Source organism: Hylaeus volcanicus, unplaced genomic scaffold (assembly GCF_026283585.1).
Source record: "Hylaeus volcanicus isolate JK05 unplaced genomic scaffold, UHH_iyHylVolc1.0_haploid 12237, whole genome shotgun sequence".
Lineage (NCBI taxonomy): Eukaryota > Metazoa > Arthropoda > Insecta > Hymenoptera > Colletidae > Hylaeus > Hylaeus volcanicus.
Window position 1 is genome coordinate 1,743,051 of NW_026533172.1, and position 17,586 is coordinate 1,760,636.

The 17,586-nt window shown below is 31.7% G+C and overlaps 4 protein-coding genes and 3 long non-coding RNA genes across 16 annotated transcripts; 3 read left to right on the top strand and 4 right to left on the bottom strand.

The window, feature by feature from the left end:
- Positions 1-458: 458 nt before the first annotated feature.
- On the bottom strand, positions 459-1,203 carry LOC128884060 (uncharacterized). Its single transcript, XR_008459209.1, has 2 exons — positions 1,100-1,203; positions 459-1,041 (listed from the first exon to the last, which is right to left on the bottom strand). It is a non-coding gene; the product is annotated as an uncharacterized LOC128884060 (long non-coding RNA).
- A 743-nt stretch (positions 1,204-1,946) lies between these two features.
- LOC128884058 (uncharacterized) lies at positions 1,947-4,354 on the top strand. 3 transcript variants are annotated; one of them, XR_008459208.1, is made up of 11 exons: positions 1,947-2,082; positions 2,140-2,205; positions 2,266-2,429; positions 2,504-2,624; positions 2,683-2,717; positions 2,765-2,818; positions 2,929-2,973; positions 3,057-3,155; positions 3,431-3,550; positions 3,653-3,893; positions 3,949-4,354. XR_008459208.1 is itself a non-coding variant. In XM_054137092.1 (10 exons), exons 1-10 carry the CDS (start codon positions 1,989-1,991, stop codon positions 3,776-3,778), a joined length of 924 nt encoding a protein of 307 aa, XP_053993067.1. In that variant the 5' UTR covers positions 1,947-1,988; the 3' UTR covers positions 3,779-3,910. The 3 variants fall into 3 exon arrangements, 2 of the variants coding, with proteins under 2 accessions (XP_053993067.1, XP_053993068.1); XM_054137092.1 differs by lacking the exon at positions 3,949-4,354 and having other exon boundaries at positions 3,653-3,910; XM_054137093.1 differs by lacking the exon at positions 3,949-4,354 and having other exon boundaries at positions 1,949-2,082; positions 2,143-2,205; positions 3,653-3,910.
- On the bottom strand, positions 4,034-4,438 carry LOC128884061 (uncharacterized). The gene is made up of 2 exons (XR_008459210.1): positions 4,342-4,438; positions 4,034-4,293 (listed from the first exon to the last, which is right to left on the bottom strand). It is a non-coding gene; the product is annotated as an uncharacterized LOC128884061 (long non-coding RNA).
- Positions 4,439-4,725: 287 nt separating this feature from the next.
- LOC128884055 (putative uncharacterized protein DDB_G0277255) lies at positions 4,726-8,985 on the top strand. The gene is made up of 4 exons (XM_054137081.1): positions 4,726-5,325; positions 5,433-5,559; positions 5,620-6,124; positions 6,504-8,985. The coding sequence occupies exons 1-4, from the start codon at positions 4,952-4,954 to the stop codon at positions 8,315-8,317; spliced, it is 2,820 nt and encodes a 939-aa protein (XP_053993056.1). The 5' UTR covers positions 4,726-4,951; the 3' UTR covers positions 8,318-8,985.
- Positions 8,986-9,518: 533 nt separating this feature from the next.
- Positions 9,519-13,477, bottom strand: LOC128884057 (ribosome production factor 2 homolog). 8 transcript variants are annotated; one of them, XM_054137088.1, is made up of 15 exons: positions 13,147-13,477; positions 12,852-12,914; positions 12,679-12,803; positions 12,517-12,631; positions 12,319-12,464; positions 12,154-12,259; positions 12,017-12,099; positions 11,896-11,960; positions 11,251-11,838; positions 11,162-11,200; positions 11,016-11,099; positions 10,105-10,961; positions 9,934-10,028; positions 9,814-9,885; positions 9,519-9,748 (listed from the first exon to the last, which is right to left on the bottom strand). In XM_054137088.1, the coding sequence occupies exons 1-9, from the start codon at positions 13,339-13,341 to the stop codon at positions 11,729-11,731; spliced, it is 1,008 nt and encodes a 335-aa protein (XP_053993063.1). In that variant the 5' UTR covers positions 13,342-13,477; the 3' UTR covers positions 9,519-9,748; positions 9,814-9,885; positions 9,934-10,028; positions 10,105-10,961; positions 11,016-11,099; positions 11,162-11,200; positions 11,251-11,728. The 8 variants fall into 8 exon arrangements, with proteins under 8 accessions (XP_053993063.1, XP_053993061.1, XP_053993062.1 ...); XM_054137086.1 differs by having other exon boundaries at positions 11,016-11,838; XM_054137087.1 differs by having other exon boundaries at positions 10,105-10,188; positions 10,265-11,838.
- On the bottom strand, positions 13,358-16,865 carry LOC128884056 (U3 small nucleolar RNA-associated protein 4 homolog). Its single transcript, XM_054137082.1, has 10 exons — positions 16,578-16,865; positions 16,390-16,495; positions 16,224-16,273; positions 15,974-16,166; positions 15,612-15,922; positions 15,301-15,408; positions 14,550-15,195; positions 14,391-14,485; positions 14,065-14,334; positions 13,358-13,969 (listed from the first exon to the last, which is right to left on the bottom strand). Exons 1-10 carry the CDS (start codon positions 16,803-16,805, stop codon positions 13,487-13,489), a joined length of 2,490 nt encoding a protein of 829 aa, XP_053993057.1. The 5' UTR covers positions 16,806-16,865; the 3' UTR covers positions 13,358-13,486.
- Positions 14,138-14,564, top strand: LOC128884062 (uncharacterized). Its single transcript, XR_008459211.1, has 3 exons — positions 14,138-14,240; positions 14,305-14,392; positions 14,444-14,564. It is a non-coding gene; the product is annotated as an uncharacterized LOC128884062 (long non-coding RNA).
- Positions 16,866-17,586: the final 721 nt, after the last annotated feature.

Here is a 17,586-nt window from a genome sequence, read left to right on the forward strand (position 1 = left end):
TTTCGTATATAGAAAAGATTAACGTTTTAACATTTTATATAGAAAAAACATTTTAAGGTTTTAACGTTTTATGTAAGAAAATAAAACATTTTAAGGTTCTATATAACAAAAAAATGTAAGGTTGTAACATTTTATATATTAAAAAGTTTTAAGGCTTTAACGTTTTATGTAAAAAATTCTTTAAGGTTTTAACGTTTTATATAAGAAAATATTGTAAGGTTTTAAAACTTCATATATAAAAAAAACTTTAAGGTTTTGACATTTTGTATATAAAAGACATTTTAAGGTTTTAACGTTTTATATAAGAAAATATTGTAAGGTTTTAAAACTTCATATATAAAAAAAATTAAGGGTTTAACATTTCGTATATAAAAGACATTTTAAGGTTTTGACATTTCGTATATAAAAGACGTTTTAAGGTTTTAACGTTTTATGTAAGAAAATACAACATTTTAACGTTTTATATAAGTAGAAAAATTAAAGGTTTAATATTTCGTATATAGAAAAGATTAACGTTTTAACATTTTATATAGAAAAAACATTTTAAGGTTTTAACGTTTTATGTAAGAAAATAAAACATTTTAACGTTTTATATAAGTAAATAAAACATTTTAAGGTTTTATATAAGAAAAAATAAAATGGATGGAGAGGTTCATTCAAGACATTAAAGCTGAATGGGTCAACCATCGGAGAAGCTAAATGGATGGAGTCCCCACCCATGACCCAAAAGATAGGAATCTCTCTTTACAATGGGCCGTAACGACTGTCTGGAATTAGTCTAGCAATAAGCGGAAACGGAATTCTACTAATGAGTCGCTCAGACAAAGACGAAACTCGCCGTTCCATTCAGTTTTCCCCTAAAAGGATAGACTAGATGTCCAACTATGAGCTCCGAAAGGACGCCTCATGACGTAACGGTTTTTTAAGACAAAAAAAGACATTTGAAAGCCCAAAATAAGCAAAAGTAAAATACCTGGTGAAAAAAGAAAGTTTCTTTTGTATTTTGTACAAAGGAAGAAAAACTTTTTTTTTGAGTGAAAACTAATTTATGGAAAAATAAAAACACCGTTTTTTTTTTTGGTTGAAAAACGTCGTCTACCTTCGGATTGTTTAGAAAAAAAAACTAAAAATTAAAATTGAGAATGGTATTCAAACGCCTTGGATAGAAAAATGTGTATTTTTGTTGTTTTAAAAGAAAACCTCACCAATCGAACATGCCACACGTGGATCCGTGTTAACAGTTTTACCACAAACAAATGACGGAAGTTAACAATAAAGTTTCACAATTTATTTTGAGTACAATAAAATTCATTTTAAAAAATTCGTTTTTGTAAGCGTTCATTATTGGTGACAATAGGGTACTAAGCCTTGAAAAGAAGGTTTCTGGAACGAATCCGTTTGCCGTTCAATGTTGTTTCTTCATTGACTACGTAGGATGTCTTGTCGTACGCCAATGTAAAAATGATTAATGTCGTTAGGTTCATGAAAGAAAAACAAGACAAAAGCATTGCCCTCTCCACACAAACTTTAATAAACCAGGCTTTCCAATATCCATTTGGAATCTATTGTATTTCCATAAATTTGAAAAAAAGTTATTGTTTAACATTTGCGAAAACACTTTCGATTTTTCAATTGAAAAAAAAATTATTTGAAACGAAAAGAAATGGAAATGTCTTAGCAAGTTTTTTAATTGAATGATCCTTGCCATTTTTCTACAAAATTACAAACTGGTTTGGTCATTCAGTCTATGTGAATGAAAACTGTGTACTTTTTTTTCTTTGATAGAATAAAAAAATGAAAGCCACCTTAATGACAAAGAATTAGCAATTACACTGGAGAATATACAGGAATTTTCAAAGCCCACAAATTTGTTTGATACCTTTTCGTATTGTTGCCATTTCGGCTATTCAACATTAATTCATTTAAATAATTGTGACAAACAAAAAAAAAAAAGTGTTCTTCTTCAAAGTGATTTTATAGAATCTAACATGCTAGGCACATTAGCGCAAACTAAAAAAAATTTAAACAAAAAAGTCGATAGCTTTCGGTTAGCGGAAAAGCTCGTCGTTCGGACCAATACAGGTAAATCGGAAGAGACTAGAAATAACATTTCTTTTAATTCTTCAAAAAAAATTGAAGCAGAAAATTTGAAATCAACTAAATTTCAGAGGAATATGTTACTTAAACCGAACAACAATTCAAAACGTATGGTGGTAGTGCTACAAACAAATTTTTAAAATAGAAACTTTATTTTTACTATGATAGAAGAAGTAACAACCGGGTTGCAGAACCCAGCAAGTGATAAGACAAATCAAATGAAAAATCATATTAAAATGGGTTTTCGTCGGGATCCACCTATAATCAAAAATTCCAATCTGTCAAAAGTTGGCCTGAGCAGTAAAGCTAAGCAAGTATTGAATCCCTACACGGTGTGTGTGTGTGTGTGTGTGTTTTGAAAGAACAACGCATTTTTTCTTATCAAGTTGCTTGCTTGTTTCAAAAGAACAAAAGCAAAGCCTCTCTTTACAAAGTTCAACCGCGTAAAGTATCACCAAGGCCTTCACTCAGCTTTAACTCATTAAAATATCTTTTTCCGGACCAACGAAAAAAGAAATCCTATACAAGTCAGTCTTATCCAAGTAAAATAGCCCAATTTTTTATTGTTTTGACCACGGTCTTTAGATGTCTCGGCTGCTTTAAAGCCCCAATACGCACATGTAAACAATTAATACTTATGAAGGCGAAACTGTTATTTTTTAATTAGAAACAAAGTAGTGACGGACCCCAAAAAGAAAACGACAATATACCAGATTTAAAGGTAAAAGAAAAGACTACTGTTCACTAAGAACTTTTTTTTTAAAAATAATACAAACAAACATGGCAAATGTGTGCGGTAATGAGTTTTATTTTCAATTGCGTTTTGAAAAGGAAAATCAAACAAATCCAATGCCATCAATTGACGCAACCAAGCAGGTAATGATCCTCTTGTTAATGTTCGATGAACGCAATAATTTGAACAAAGCTTTTTATGATGTTTTAACATAAAAAATATTTAGTACGACGAGAAAAATCATAAGGCACAAGTTATTAGTGTAGGAGAAGGGGAAATCGAAACCCCTCGGGTATCCGTTAAAGCGGACCAGGAACGAACTAATGTACGTTTCAAAGTACACTTATTGGTTGACCTGAAAATTTGAACGCTGAACATTTATATAAATATGTATATCAATGATGGTAGACATTTTTTATAGTGATCTATTAGATGCTACAAATTTTTCATTTAAAAGAAAAAGTGTGTAAAGTATAACAAGCGCCTCTCGAAATTTTTTGACAATAATATAAAAGTATTAAAGAAAATAGGATACACACACATTTTCTATCAAGCAGAGAGCAACTCTAATTTTAATGTGTGTATGTGTGTTAACACTAGATAACTTTAACACGGGATTTGGAAAGATTTAAAACAAGCTGTTTGTTTTGTATTCCGCCTGCGATGAGTGGAGATGAAATGAAAAAGAATTCTGCACTACTTGAAAAGACGAATGCTTGCGTAAGTCCTTGTAATAAAATGTAAACTTGCAATGTACAGTTTTGTTCAAATAAAAAAATTCAAAGATATATAAATAAAGATGTCTCTTTCCCATTGTTTCAGAAAGAAAATACTTTAAAGGATATTAATGTTCAAATTATTGATTTTACACATATTTTTAAACGACCGTCAAAGATTGAAATATTGTTTGGCGATTCAGGCCCTGGGACATTTTTTTTTCATCGTTAAAAAAGAAGGTTTAGAAATTGTGTTTTTGTTCAATAGTGGTCACGCTTCACGTTTTGTAAATATTGTAAAACAACATGGTTCATTGAAAATAGACAATGACATTACCTTTAGCGAGGTCATCCATCAAAAAGCTTATTCATTTAAACTAAAAAAGATTTTTATGGTTATAGGGTGATCCCTTGGCACCATTTACGGAAGACTTGTTAATGATTTCTTACATAAATTTTTTTTATTAAAAAAACAGGTAAATCGTGATAGGAAAATAAGCTAGGATTGTATATATTGTAAGGCTGACAAAATATTTTGTTCGTCATTCACACGAATGAAAAACATTGCTTTAAAAAAACCTTATTACCATGTACACCATTTGCCTATTCTTGTTTCTAAAAACCTTGTAGTCAAATTTTTGTTAACAGCTGTTTCTAGTTTCTTCTACAAACTATAAAACACTAAAGAATACGGAAAGATTAAAAAACTTACAAACTAAAGGAATTGAAATGGACTTGTACTACACACTATTGAAAATAATGTTAGTACTATTTCAAAACGCTTTAGAGGTTTACTTGGTTGTTGCACACTGTCTTCATTGTAAGAGTGTGTATTCTTCAAATCTCTACTTACATGAAGGTTTTCAGATAGAATTAACATAGTCACAGACCCGTTGCGAAAGAAATTAACGATAATTAAAACAAGAAGGTATATCGAATAAAACAGTCTGTGAATGAGGATTCGTGAAATAAATTGTTTTCACAAAAAAGTAACAATAGTTTTAAGTACAGTACACGGTTTTTTTTTAACCAACTTTTAGTGTGAATTCATACTAGCTGCATGAATCTATCAAGTTTTCTAATCACAAATACATGCGTTTGTTTGTGTATATTTTTTCTGATTTTATCAAGTCATGAAGTATTTTTTATACATCTTTTTCGCTTACGCCCAGAAACTATAAACCATGACTCTTTTTTCAAAGTAAACGGAAATAGCGTATTTTTTTTGTATTTCTTTTTTTAAATATCCTAAATTTTTAAATCTGAGGCATGTTTTGTTAATGTTTTCTCATTTTTGTTTTTTTTTTTAATATTTATTTCTATTCACATTAAAACACTTTTTAAAAAAAAAACGTAGGTGTATTTTGTCTCCTGTATTTTTTAATAATTTTCATATTTTGGGATTATGGAAGCTTGGTCATCGCAAAATATAGAAAAATATCAAGGTTTAAGTATTCCTCAAAAGTCTCCAACTAATAGTTTGAATACCGCCGCCACGCGATTAAATGATGTTTTTATTAATCTTCAAAAAATTTATATGACAAAGAATAAAGAATTGAATGTCCTGTCGAATGACTTTTATGAGTATCAGCAAAACAATCCAACTATACAAGAAAAAAACGAGTATAATTCAGACACAGCGCATTCTTATAATGATAACGCCATGGTGTCGGTTAGAAACAATGCTTTAGATACAGACGGGGTTGACTATGGTACTCATCCAACGGACAATCTTCGTAAATTAAAACCCATGCGACTTCAGTTTTTAAAAACGAAACTGTACGATTTACTTGACAATCCTTTTAGTGTGAAAGTTGATAATTTTTTTTATTATTATTCAATTCACAATTGTTTTATTTTTTTTATTATCATCTCTACACTTTTAGTTGCCCGTGGATTATTTCTTCGGGGTTTTGCCGTAAAGCGTCTTCGTGCCGTTTCGCTCATAATATTGATGAAGTTCGACCATTACCTGATCTTCGAAAAACAAAACTATGTCCAGAGGCACTTCAAGTAAATGATCCGAAAACATGTTGATTTCAAGTTTTGAAAAAAGTACTCTATTTCTTTTAGGAAGGAGGATGTCGTCAAAAAGGCTCATGTAAATATGCTCATAGCTATGATGAGTTAAGAGCAACTGAGTCATTTAACAAAATTAAGCTGTGTCGCTTATGGTTAACCAGTCGATGTCCTAAATCTGCAACGGTGTGTCGCTTCGCTCATGGGGAAGAAGATTTAAGAAAATTGTCCTGTGATACAGCATCATTGAAAAAAATGTTTTATACAAAAAATACGACCGCTCCCAGTCAAACCCAGTCAGAAAAAGGCGAGGTCATAGATCCCTCAAGTTTTTGGTCGGTTTTACCATCTGAAGTTCCAGTAACAACGACGACAGCAACAAGCATTCCTGGTGATCATACTAACAATACATGTTTTACAACGCATCTATCTCTTTCCGATGCTGTTCCTGATCAAATACAAACAAGCAAACTGTTTTCTTCATGTTACCTATCTCCACGAACAAGTCTTACAGCGTCGGGGAAAACGCAGGGTGTATCTCGCTATAGTTCCAATACAGGTACAATTAGAAATTCGACAGTGCATAAATAAAGCTTTTTTTTAACAAGCCGTCTACATTGTATTCTCTTAATCAACTTTTTCAATAGTCTAAAAAAAAAAAGTACAGAAAGAGGTAAAAAACACTTTTAAATACAAAAGCAAAACAGTTTGTCAATGTCGGCCATTGACTGTCTTGTCGTATAATAAAATGACAAGGCTGCTTTTATCTTTGAATGTTGTTTTTCTAAGTTGGTGAATTTTTTTTACCTCTCATTTGTTTCTTTCTATAAAACCCTAGTGAGCAACAAATAGTTTTTTTTTTTGTTTGATTTTAATAAAAATTAATCAATTTAAAATGTAAAACATGACTTGTTTGTCTTTTTATGTGTGTTTTGAAGACTGCCGCGAAACCCTTTCAGATGCTAGTCATGAAAAAGATTCATATGGTGTACGTTGTCAGCTTTCTACAAATAATAAACCCATTATTTATACGGAAGAGCAGAGGTCATCAAATTCCACTGACAATGGTCCAAATCATGTTAATGCTACTTGTTCTAACATTGCTAAGACAAATACTAAGGCGTCTAAGTGGTATGATGTCAATGACTATTCGTTTTCCTTTGGTCAAAAAAACGGTGTAGTTACAACTCAAGACCAACCATACACCTTTTTATCCAACTCTACTATGGAAGAGTCTAGTAATGCAGCTCAATTTTATACAGAATCCCTTCAAGAAAAAGATACAGCATCAACTGTTTGCTCAATTGGAAATTCTTACGTGAAAAAAAAAATCAAGCCGTCTGTATCAAAACTCGAAAAGATTTTATCACCACGAACGGATGGTCCATGGACTTCTATGGATAACAAAGCACTTGAATCTCTTCAAAATTATGCGGCGCATTCATGTAAAAACTTTCAAGAACAAGTTGAGGCCAAAAATGTACCCGCATCCGATTGGCTGTTACCTCATCCGACATCTGGTTGCAATACAACCAATTCAACGAATATATCTTCACCAGACCAAACAAATTTTTTTCAAAGTGCTCATTTCAGTAAAAAACTCCAGGCATTCCAGAATGCAAATTTGTCTTCTCATTCAACGTTTTATGATAAACTTTATGTGAAGAATACTTGTTTAAATGAAAGCAATGCTTTAAAGAATACAGCGTTACATTTAAATGATTCAAAAGCTAATGAATGGAACAACAGGTCGACTGCAAGTCCCATGAAATATCATTGTGATTTTCAAAAAAAAAAAACAGATCAAAAATGTGGCATTGATCCGTCTTATCAGTCATTATTTAATGAATTTAAATATGATAAAATAAAAAACACACTTAATTCTTTACATAGTAGTGGTAGTAGTAATAATAATGTTAGTGATGTGAATCCAATATCAAAAGCACGTCTTCACCCAAAAAATTTAACAAATGATTCTGCCAAACCCGTTTCAGAGTCGACCGTGTTAGTTTCCGAATCTCAACATTCTCAAAATACAGGTTTGATCAGCACACAATTGAAAAACCCACCCTTATATTCGTCGTTACTACCATGCAGTACAAGAACAAGAAATGCAGAAATACAAAAAAATTGTTTAGAAACATATATAGAAAATGGGACGAATCATTTTAATAAGTATATAAATTTAAATTCAAATTTATATAACGATAATAATAATAATACAGCTACGAATGCATTATGTGAAAATGAACGTCAATCGAATCTTTCGAAACATGGGTTTTATGAAATGACTTCTTTACCGCCGCAACAAGAAAATCCTTCTTGTACTTCTCCGAATGTTTCACGACTTCCAGGCTCTCCGCTCACAGTACCATTTGTTTATTCTTTAGATTACCCTGAAAATAGAATCAAAAAAAGTCCAGTAACCTTGGACACAGGATTCTGCAAATCTCCATCTTCATTACTTTTTCCATCATTTCCTTTTTCCCCAACGTCAAATTATACTACCACTAATTTCAATTTACAACATCTAGAAAATGCGTACAATAATCATGAACCATGTAAAAACGTCTATAAATCGTTTAACAGTCCTTTAACACAAGCATCATCACGGTTGCATTTAAATTTCTACGATTCTCCGTTAAGAAATGCAAGTACTACACTTGCTTCTAATTTCTATAAAGTCGCCCCAAACAACAATTTTATTACAAAGCAGGTTCAGAATACAGTATCCCGTCAATTCAAACCATAAAAAGTTTTTTTTTCTTGTGCTACATATCGTTTTTGACTAAAGTCTTTCAATTCACAGGCTCATACAATTGAATTTAAAAAACGACATGAACTCAACTATGACTGTAGGTTTTTATCAACGTTTAACATGTTTTCTACAAAAAAAAAAAAACATTTGCCTTACCTAAAATCGATTCCTTTAGATTATTCATTATGAAAGCTTTTATAATCTTTCCGTTTGACTTTTAAGCGAATCAATTAATCAATTCTATAGAATAGCGACTTCCGATTCAATAAAAAAAAAATTTATGAGATTTTTTAAATAAATTGAAAGAACATCGTTGTTATTTGGAATATATTACCGAAAAATCATTCAATTATTATCCCTTTTTTTTGAAAAAAAAATTTTGTCTTCTTTAATCCCCTTTCGTTGTTTATGACGAGTGACCATGTTCCCTTTTCTATGTTCCGTCATCTTCCGTGTTGCTACTACGTCGTCTTTTTTTAAAATCGTTCTTTGTTGTGATATAACTTTATATATTTTTTTAGTTTTAGTTGCTAACAAATTCATACTTCCTAGTAGTATTGTTTCTTCTCTTTTTTTGAGAGGTGAAGAAACACAAAGACCTTTATAATGTGTCTTCTTTTTTAATAGCTTTCTTATAAATTTCCTCCAAGGCTCGAACACTTTTTTTTAATATAGAACAAGAGTTTTAATATTTTTTTATAAAATTACAATCAAGTGTTTCACGAGGAAGTTTTTATTAATTTAAAAAGCAACTGAAATCTTAATGTTTAAACAATCGTTTCATAGACATTTTTTTTTCTTTTGTGGTTCAAATTGTTCTATTATAATTCTGTTCTGATAACTTTATGTTTTTAAAGTGTACGATCTTCATGTCTCATTTTCTTTTAACATAAACAGATTCATTTTTGTACATACGTCAATATTAAGAAAAAAAAAGACAAATAGACAGAAAGAATTTTACACACACGCAAACGTACAGAGAGAGTGGCGGAAAACGAAATGACAAAAAAAAAATGATTTCAATCGTGTGAATTGAAAATCGGAAAACTCATGCATTTGATCGTTTTGAAGCATAATGCGGGCACGTGAAAATTTTGATCTAACATTAATTTTTTCTTCTTCCTCTTTGAAAGACCAATACCACAAACTTATTTTTCTCTTTTATCTAAATTACTTGTGAATGTAAACAAGTGCATTATTATTCTTTTCTTATTTTCGTTTAAACGGAACGGTGATCCAACCATCTAGATCCTTGTCGATGATTTCAGATGACTGGGTTACTCGATTTTCTGACTTGCTTGACTCATCGTTCGAATCATCGAGTGACGCATCGCTTGAACCATCGCTCGTACCGTCGCTCGAAACAAGAGTCAAACGTTTACTTTTTTTAGCGTCACACCTTACTTCTTTAGTTGAAGCAACAATCTGGTACAAAATATCGTGAACAACATGCACTTCCGTGACATATTCTACTATACGGTTTGTATTACTTTCTCTCCAAAAGAAAAATCTCCTGTAAGGCAAGTCGAATAAAGTGTTGAAATAATACGAGAAACTTCTATCTATAGTTCATTTAAAATTGGAAATCTGTAATCTTTATAAAACCTTACATCACTGTCATCGTCTATTTCTACCGAAAAAAGTTCTTCCAATTTCTCAGCTAACTTATTAGCGAGCTCTTCAGGTATAACAGTCAATTGTTTTCCTTTAAAAGAGTTCATACAAAGAACGATAACGTAACGTAAAACCTTTGTAACATCAGTATATGTCGTAATACAAACCTTTATTAAAACCTTCGTAAAATAAAAGTAAAAGCCAGTCCACAAATGATTCAGCAACTTTAAAAGAATACCGTCCACCCCATCCTTGATCCACAGCGAGTACCAAAAGCGTCCTGGTTTAAAAAAAAAAAAATTTTTTAAACACTTAAGTTGAACGTACCACGTGGAACAAACATGACGAACGAATTTTTCAAATGCTATCCATCGGGTTTGTAGTTCTCCAATCTTCATGAAATCGCCCACGTTTTCAATTTTCAAAGGAAAATCCCGAAACTAGGACAGAAATTAATTTATTATAAAATATCTGTAATTAATTAAAGCCAAAGCAAAAAGATTAGCCTCAGTTAGTGTACATGGCGCAGTAGAATCTTTACTGAAAAATGAAGGCTATAAATAACGTTTGAATGCAAAATAATTATACTGTTTAATAAAATAAAAATAGGATAATTTTATCAAAATTGGATACGTTTTTTACAATAATTACATAATAGAAGAGAGTGTATGTAAGTGGAGTTATATGCCAAGGAAAAAGTTTTGTTTCAATGACAGAAATTTGAACCTTTAAGATAAAAGTAAGGAGATAAACGATTGACAGTGATGAAAGGAGTCGAATTGAACCGTTAAAAAAAATAGACCCGAGTAATGAGTTTTTATACAATTGGAGAGGTGCATTTATAACGAGACGTCTAGATTGAATCTTTTGAAGTTTTGATTACGGGAATCGATGCAGAAAATCATTAATTAGCCGTTATTTAGAGTCTTGTTATTATAATCTTCGTAATCAAGTTACATCAGCACACGGTGTTTCGTAGGTCTAAATCGAAAGTTATTGTTACTTTTATCAGAAAAAGATTGCGCTACAATAGAAAAAAAATAGCAATAGCAAGAGACTGGCGTAAATCGTTCTTTACGTAGTTCAAATTGATTTTGGATTGTTTTTATGGGTGTTTGCTCTCCGCTAAAGGGTTCTAAAGGGTCATCAAGACTCTCCATCTCTAATTCACGTGAAATGAGTGACAATTAAAAAAAAAATTTTAAACGGTTTTGTTGAATTAACCTGAAGATTCTATCAACGATTCAATATAAGCATCGCGTTCTGAATGCCAAATTTGTAGTAACATGTTTCCATGTGTTGCAAACAAATACCTTTCGGGGATTGTTCTTGTGGTAAAACCTCTAATGTCATTGTTTCCACGGGATTCCCGCTAAGTGCCATGAACTGTGAAATATCCTGAAGTTGAACTAGCATAAATTTGAAGAAAAGAAAAAATATTATGAAAAAAAATTTCATTCAATTAAAATTTTATTTAGTCAACTTTTATGTGTTTATGGCACATCTCGCGCTTTATGATTTAGTAAATAATTGAATTTTTTTTTTTTATTGTTTTAAAAAACCCGTTTCATTATTACAAACAAGGCATGTGTTGAGGACTGAATTTCTAAAATCACTATAAATACTTGTTTCAGTTTGAATACATAAAGAAAGAAGCTTTTTTTTTTTGTGTCCTTGAGACTTATATGTGAACACGTGTGTACGTAGTAGTGAAACCTATGTTTCTTTTTTAATTAATATAAGACAAAAATACATCTTCATAAAAAGTTGCTGATGAAACGGTAAAAAAGTTTATTGTATTGCGATTCTGGGACGTTTATTTTTATGATAATGTCTGGTATTCAGTCCTTTCAAATCTTGAACGCCAACGTGAACACATCCTAATGTTTCCCTCATATTATCTAAAATTAAAAAATCATGGTAAATGTGAGGAGATGGAAATGGTGTTAAACGCTTACTTGTTGATATATTCTTTGTTTTCTTTGGTTTTAATGCCTTTGGTTGCTTTGTAGCGGATCTCCAACTAAATTAAGAAAAAAGATAATGTTTACTAATATGTTAAACGACGAGTGTACTAACGAATGAGTTTCGGGCAGCATATGTTGTGAGAGACATAAAGTGAATGAAGGGCCCACTTCATCGAGACAATTATCAGACAGTTGCTAAGTCACATGTTTGTGAAACAGTAAGAAAATTTTGAAGTGATGCGACGTTACCGTAGTTGAAAAAATTGCTTGGGATGCTTTATAACGTCGTATTGATACCTTAAGCGATGAGGGTGTAGCTCCTGGTGTAGCAATTATAGCAATGATTTGATCAAGTCTATTTAAAAAAAAAACATGACTTTGAATATCAATGACTTTTAAACATTTAAAGCATACCCTTTGGCAAGAACTTTTTGAGGAGAACCAACAACAAAAAAATCAATTAGGAAATTGCGAAATTTTTGAAATGTTTCGCATGTTTCAAATTCTGCGCCCAGTGAAATAACTAGCGGTTTTGTTCCATAAACTGGCTGCGCTTTTTTCTAACCAAATCCATACACAATGACTTAGCATAAGTAGCTTTGGATGACTTACAACAAAAGTTTGTAATGAGACAAAGTCTTGAACATCACACTCATACAAATCAAGTACTTTATCGTCGAAGATGCGTCCCATTATTAATCGAGAGGGATGTTCTTTTGTGGAAGAACTGTCAATTACTAAATTAAACAATAAAAACAAATATTTCCAATTTACCCATAACAAAAAAGGGAAGTGTTATTTTTTCTACATAAAAATTCGATTGGCTCTTTATTGGATAAGAGATTAAAATTATCATGTTTTTTAGATAAATGTTGACTATACGGTTTACCGATCATAAACTTTTAAAACGCATATGAAGTCAGAAAAAAAATAAAAGGGTAACTTACCAAATCCTTTAATAATTGTTTTACGGAAGCGGAACATTTTGTACCTCTTAAATATAAACAATTCTAGAGATAATTAAAAAAATATATTAAAAGAAAAAAAATTAAAACCTCAAATTAATTTCGAAAATGAATCAACAGAAGAATGTATAAAACGTTAATGATTTAATGCATTTTCATGATAAAAGAAACATTTTCTTTTAGAAAGACAAGTTACTAAAAGAGTAAAGTGGGTGTGCAATGATGAAAAAAAAACTTTAAAATAAAAATTATTTTTTTTGTTGATTATGAAGCTTACTTTGGAATCTTCACGTAATTTTGATTGTAAAGATTGTAAATAGCGACGTCCTTTAGCTGTTTTAGCTTTACGAAAAACATTTTTTTCAAGAGCTTTTTCTATATTTTCTGAATTTTCTTTAAGTGTATCATCGGATTTTACAATGTCAATTTTTTTTTTTTTAATTTTATTTGACGTTTTGTTTAAACGTTTCATTTTCAAATAGTTTTAATGAAATGTTTTTAAAGAAAAAAATACAACCTTATTTTTTAGTGGGACATCTGCGATTTCAGTTGTACAGAACACGAAAAAAAAACTGATCAACAAAAAAAACTGGCTTATGTCTAAAGAAAAAAACGCATTATGTAGCGTAGCGTTTTCTTGCGAAAGCTGGTGGAAGTAAATTGGTCGGAATATTTTTGGATTGTGAAAAAATAATTAATCGTTGAGTTGTATTGGAATGTGGTATAGTATTCGTATTCGTGTGACGTAAGTTAAGAGCAACATGAAGAAGGTCATGGCCATTATTAGGTTTATACACTCTTGTAAAAACAGTTTTTGTTTTACACGGTACTGAGGACAAGTTTTTATCATCCATACAAGAGTCTGTTCTAGCACGTTTTCGATTCATTGACAGTTTAAGAGGGCTTTCAGAAATTTCGTTCTCAGATAAAACCAAAGAGGATTCGACTATTTGAAATTTACGAGTCAATAAACATTGCTTTGTTTGAATGAGGAATGTTTGCATTCTAACTGGTTCTTCGTCGACGTGACGTTTTTCTAGTTTTGACATCCAAACAACACGTCCTATTTCATCTTCTGAAGTTCCTTTCAATTGTTGAATCTTAAAAGGGAAATAGAAAAAAAATGGTGTTAAACACGAGTGAAAAACGAAAGACACCAGGTCTCTACAGTGACACACACAAAAAAAAATCTTACTCGAAATATAGTGGATTGTGTGGTTTGTAATGCTTGCTTGGGAAGGATTTCATTTTTTGTTAAACAGCGATGTGTTAGTAGACTATAAATCATGAAATATTTGGATGTATAAGAAAAAACAGCCAGATAACGGGAATCAGGACTGAACACCATAGTAGCTGCCATACGACTCATAGGTGACATTTGAATGTCGTTTTCTAACGTTTTTAAAACACCCGCTTTGCCGTGGTTGCTATCCAGAAAGCCAAAAGACGGAATAGTGCCTTGATGCTGAAGAAATTGTAAAAGAAACAATGGTGACGTCGTTGTTATGTTAATCATTGTACTTGTAAGTTGTCAAGTGTGTAGAGAGAAATTTCACCTAAAACAGATTTTGTAGCACACCAAAGGTTATCCTCAGAAACAGCTATTAAACTTATGGCTAAAAGCAAAAAGAGTTGGTAGAAACCAAAGTGACGGTTAATGACAATGGTTGCGTAAGTTACCGCATGAACTAGGACAAGCTTGAAAAATGATTTTAAAATCGACAAGACTCCAAAGAATTAAAGAGATATTTTTGTGATTGTTACTAACGGAATCAATAGTTGCAGTCAATAAACAACAATGAGATTGATACATAACAAAATGAAGTGCTGTTGAGACATGTTGTGTAAGCTGTGGAAAGTTGACATGCTTTAAAGTTAAATTTTGGACATCAAAACGGTATAATCGAGTTCCCGAATCATTTGAGACGCAAATCAAAGACGCGTCTTCATTTATTGCTGCGCAACGTACAGCTGACCAGCCTTGTGGTCCATCTTTCATTTTTAATAACAAAGCTTGAACTGGTTTCAGCCCTAAGCTAGGAATGTCATTTTCGACTAAACACCAAATACTAAGACTATTAGGTTGAACGGTAAGAACAAGCTGTTGTGATACACAAAACTGTACCCAACAAGAAGATAAAGATGCTGATAATGAAGGTAAGTATTCTTTGCGGTTCGTATAAGATAAAAGATTTTTAGATAAGATCACAGCAGTATCTGAAGAGCCAGTAGCCACAACACCCTGTGTTGATATAGCAATGGCACGAGCATCTGACATGTGAGGATGTCGACATTCTGATAGAATCCACCCATGCTGATGATTTTTCTAAAGAAAGAAAGAGGGAGGAAAAACGTGAAACAAAAAGACAAAATAAATTATTTGTTGCCATTTTTAGCTATGAATGTATTTTAAAAAAACCGGGTCACTTACTGAATGGGTTACTGCAACGTAAGTACAAAGTTTACCATCCACTCCGACAGTAAACAAGGAATTTTCGGTAAGAGGACAGACGGCTAGGCTTAAAATATCCGCTTGATGCTACAGGAAAAAAACCTATTTATTACCATATAAAAAATAAACTCGGTCAGTAAGCTTAGAAAAAATGTGCTTTATTCAATTGTCAATTTTAGTTGAATAAAACGTTTTACAGTTTTTTAGAATAGCATTCTCTAGAATGAGCTGTTTGTTGTGATGCCATTTTTTTTGAGTATGAATACTACACATGACATTATAAAACGAACCGAATGAAAAACAGCAATAGCAGTAAACGTTTCGACACTCCATAAATAGAGAGAACCATTAGAATCTCCACTGGCTAAAAGGGAATGAGATACCAAAGGAACCAAACACCAGACTAGAGAGGATTCTTTTTTAGGGTTTTTAGAAGATTCTTTCTTTTTTTGAGTTCGATGATTGGAAGGAACCAAGGCGTGATCCACTGTCATTTTTGCGCAGGATATTCCATTCATTACATTCCATCCTAAAATGTGTGAATCAATGGTTCCCGCGAAAATTCGATTTTCGTCATAAAAACATACAGATAAAAGGCGTGCTGGTAAATATAAATGAAACTATAAGACACACTTAAAGTCTACGGACATACTATGATGTTTAGTTAAAACCTTCCAATATGATAGAACTTCTTTTTCACAATCATTATCAGTAGCGAGATCGAAATCATCAGATCGTGTTTTAAAAATACGGACAGCACCATCATCATTAGCTGTAGCTAATAAACCTAAAGGTTCATAAACATGTAAAGAAAAAATAGCCCCTCCAAAAGACGGGGAGATAAACTGAACACAATTGAAAAATGTTAATAACAAAAGAATGGTTGTGTTTTAGTAGATTACACGAGAAGATTGTGATAAGAAATCCCATTCGGTTATGATGCCATGAAGACCTAAAATAGGAGAAAAACAAGAACAAAGTGAACAAAATAATGTTCTAATTCTTTCTAACATAGAGTTTAAAAAAGAAAGACCAAAGTGTAGTTTAAAAAGACTAAATGCTTGTTACCTGTTGAGAATAAACGATAATTTAGAAGAGAAGGGGTATTAGAACTTGACTCCTTTGGTAGAAAGGCTAAGCATCTAACAGAAGTATTTTCTCCTCCAGGTAAAGACTAACACGAACAAGGATACATTCGAAACAAATTGTTTGGTCGTTATACAATTCAGATTAGAATTCATTAGCATTCAATGTACCATAAGGAGCTGGCGAGCTGTGACATCATAAATATCAATTTGACCGTCGCTTCTTCCAACCGCTAACCATTGAGAATCAGAAGTAAAAACTAAAGATTCAACACCTGCTGAATGTCGTGAAAAAAAACGACACAAATCTCCTTCAGATGTAAACATTAACGTTGAAGGATCTACATCAGAGGGTGGTGAAGAATCTTTCAACAAATCCGATGGAACAGCTGTGATCATGATAAACTCTAGGTTCTAAAACGATACGTTTTATCACGTCACAGAGTAATCAACACCAGCATAGACAGTTAATGCAAATCTTGTGTGAAAATTTATTACAAAAAACGGATTTCTTCCCTTTTTTGAATTTGGGTCAATAACACAGCGTGTGGTTTCTGTACCTGAAGCATCGATTAATATTTTCATTGTTAAATCAAAAATAAAAGCAACAACGCAAAGTCTAATGGTTTGACGCTATCATTATTTAAAGACAGTTTCACAATTCTTTAAATTTAAACATTTTATAAAAAGTTGACATTGTAATAAGTTGTATGTTACTTATTGAATGAAAATGTAAAAAGCTTTTTACCCAAAAAAACGAACAAACAATTATTTAAGTCCTTAAAGGATAAAGCTTTTCACTTTACGTCAACTAGAAATATGACTTATGTTAAATGCTGAGGTGACGAGTTCTTGCATTGCTTCATTCATAATAATGTCGTCAACGAAAAGAATAAGACCGTTGTGAAACGGCTCTATTTTAATAACATTACTGCAAGAGTTTTTTTGTTTCATTAAAATTAAACCGAATCGATCATTTTGTACTAAACAAATTTTAGTGATAGAGTTTTCATTTTGGGTGTCACTTGATAAAATAGCGTATTGAGAAAAAGCTGTCGTCAAAATTAATGCATCTGTATTATTGACAGTTTCAGCACTCATCGGACTTAGTCCTAAGGTATTCAATACAACACTTTGACGTAACTCACTATTTTGTTGTAAATTTGATAATAATGTCGAA

Bases quoted from the DNA above. Each gene is read 5' to 3' on its own strand.
- LOC128884056 (XM_054137082.1), bottom strand. From the start codon at position 16,805: ATGATCACAGCTGTTCCATCGGATTTGTTGAAAGATTCTTCACCACCC. The intron at 15,923-15,973 runs GTATGTCCGTAG...TATATTTACCAG, and splicing joins GGTTTTAACTAAACATCATA to CACGCCTTTTATCTGTATGT. The intron at 14,335-14,390 runs GTACAATGATTA...CAATTTCTTCAG, and splicing joins ACACACTTGACAACTTACAA to CATCAAGGCACTATTCCGTC.
- LOC128884055 (XM_054137081.1), top strand. From the start codon at position 4,952: ATGGAAGCTTGGTCATCGCAAAATATAGAAAAATATCAAGGTTTAAGT. The intron at 5,326-5,432 runs GTACGATTTACT...CTACACTTTTAG, and splicing joins CAGTTTTTAAAAACGAAACT to TTGCCCGTGGATTATTTCTT. The intron at 6,125-6,503 runs GTACAATTAGAA...TGTGTTTTGAAG, and splicing joins TCGCTATAGTTCCAATACAG to ACTGCCGCGAAACCCTTTCA.
- LOC128884058 (XM_054137092.1), top strand. From the start codon at position 1,989: ATGCTAGGCACATTAGCGCAAACTAAAAAAAATTTAAACAAAAAAGTC. The intron at 2,718-2,764 runs GTAAACAATTAA...TTTTTTAATTAG, and splicing joins TAAAGCCCCAATACGCACAT to AAACAAAGTAGTGACGGACC. The intron at 2,974-3,056 runs GTAATGATCCTC...AAAAATATTTAG, and splicing joins CAATTGACGCAACCAAGCAG to TACGACGAGAAAAATCATAA.
- LOC128884057 (XM_054137088.1), bottom strand. From the start codon at position 13,341: ATGAAACGTTTAAACAAAACGTCAAATAAAATTAAAAAAAAAAAAATT. The intron at 12,100-12,153 runs GTAACGTCGCAT...CATGTGACTTAG, and splicing joins AAGCAATTTTTTCAACTACG to CAACTGTCTGATAATTGTCT. The intron at 11,839-11,895 runs GTAAGCGTTTAA...TTTTAATTTTAG, and splicing joins AACAAAGAATATATCAACAA to ATAATATGAGGGAAACATTA.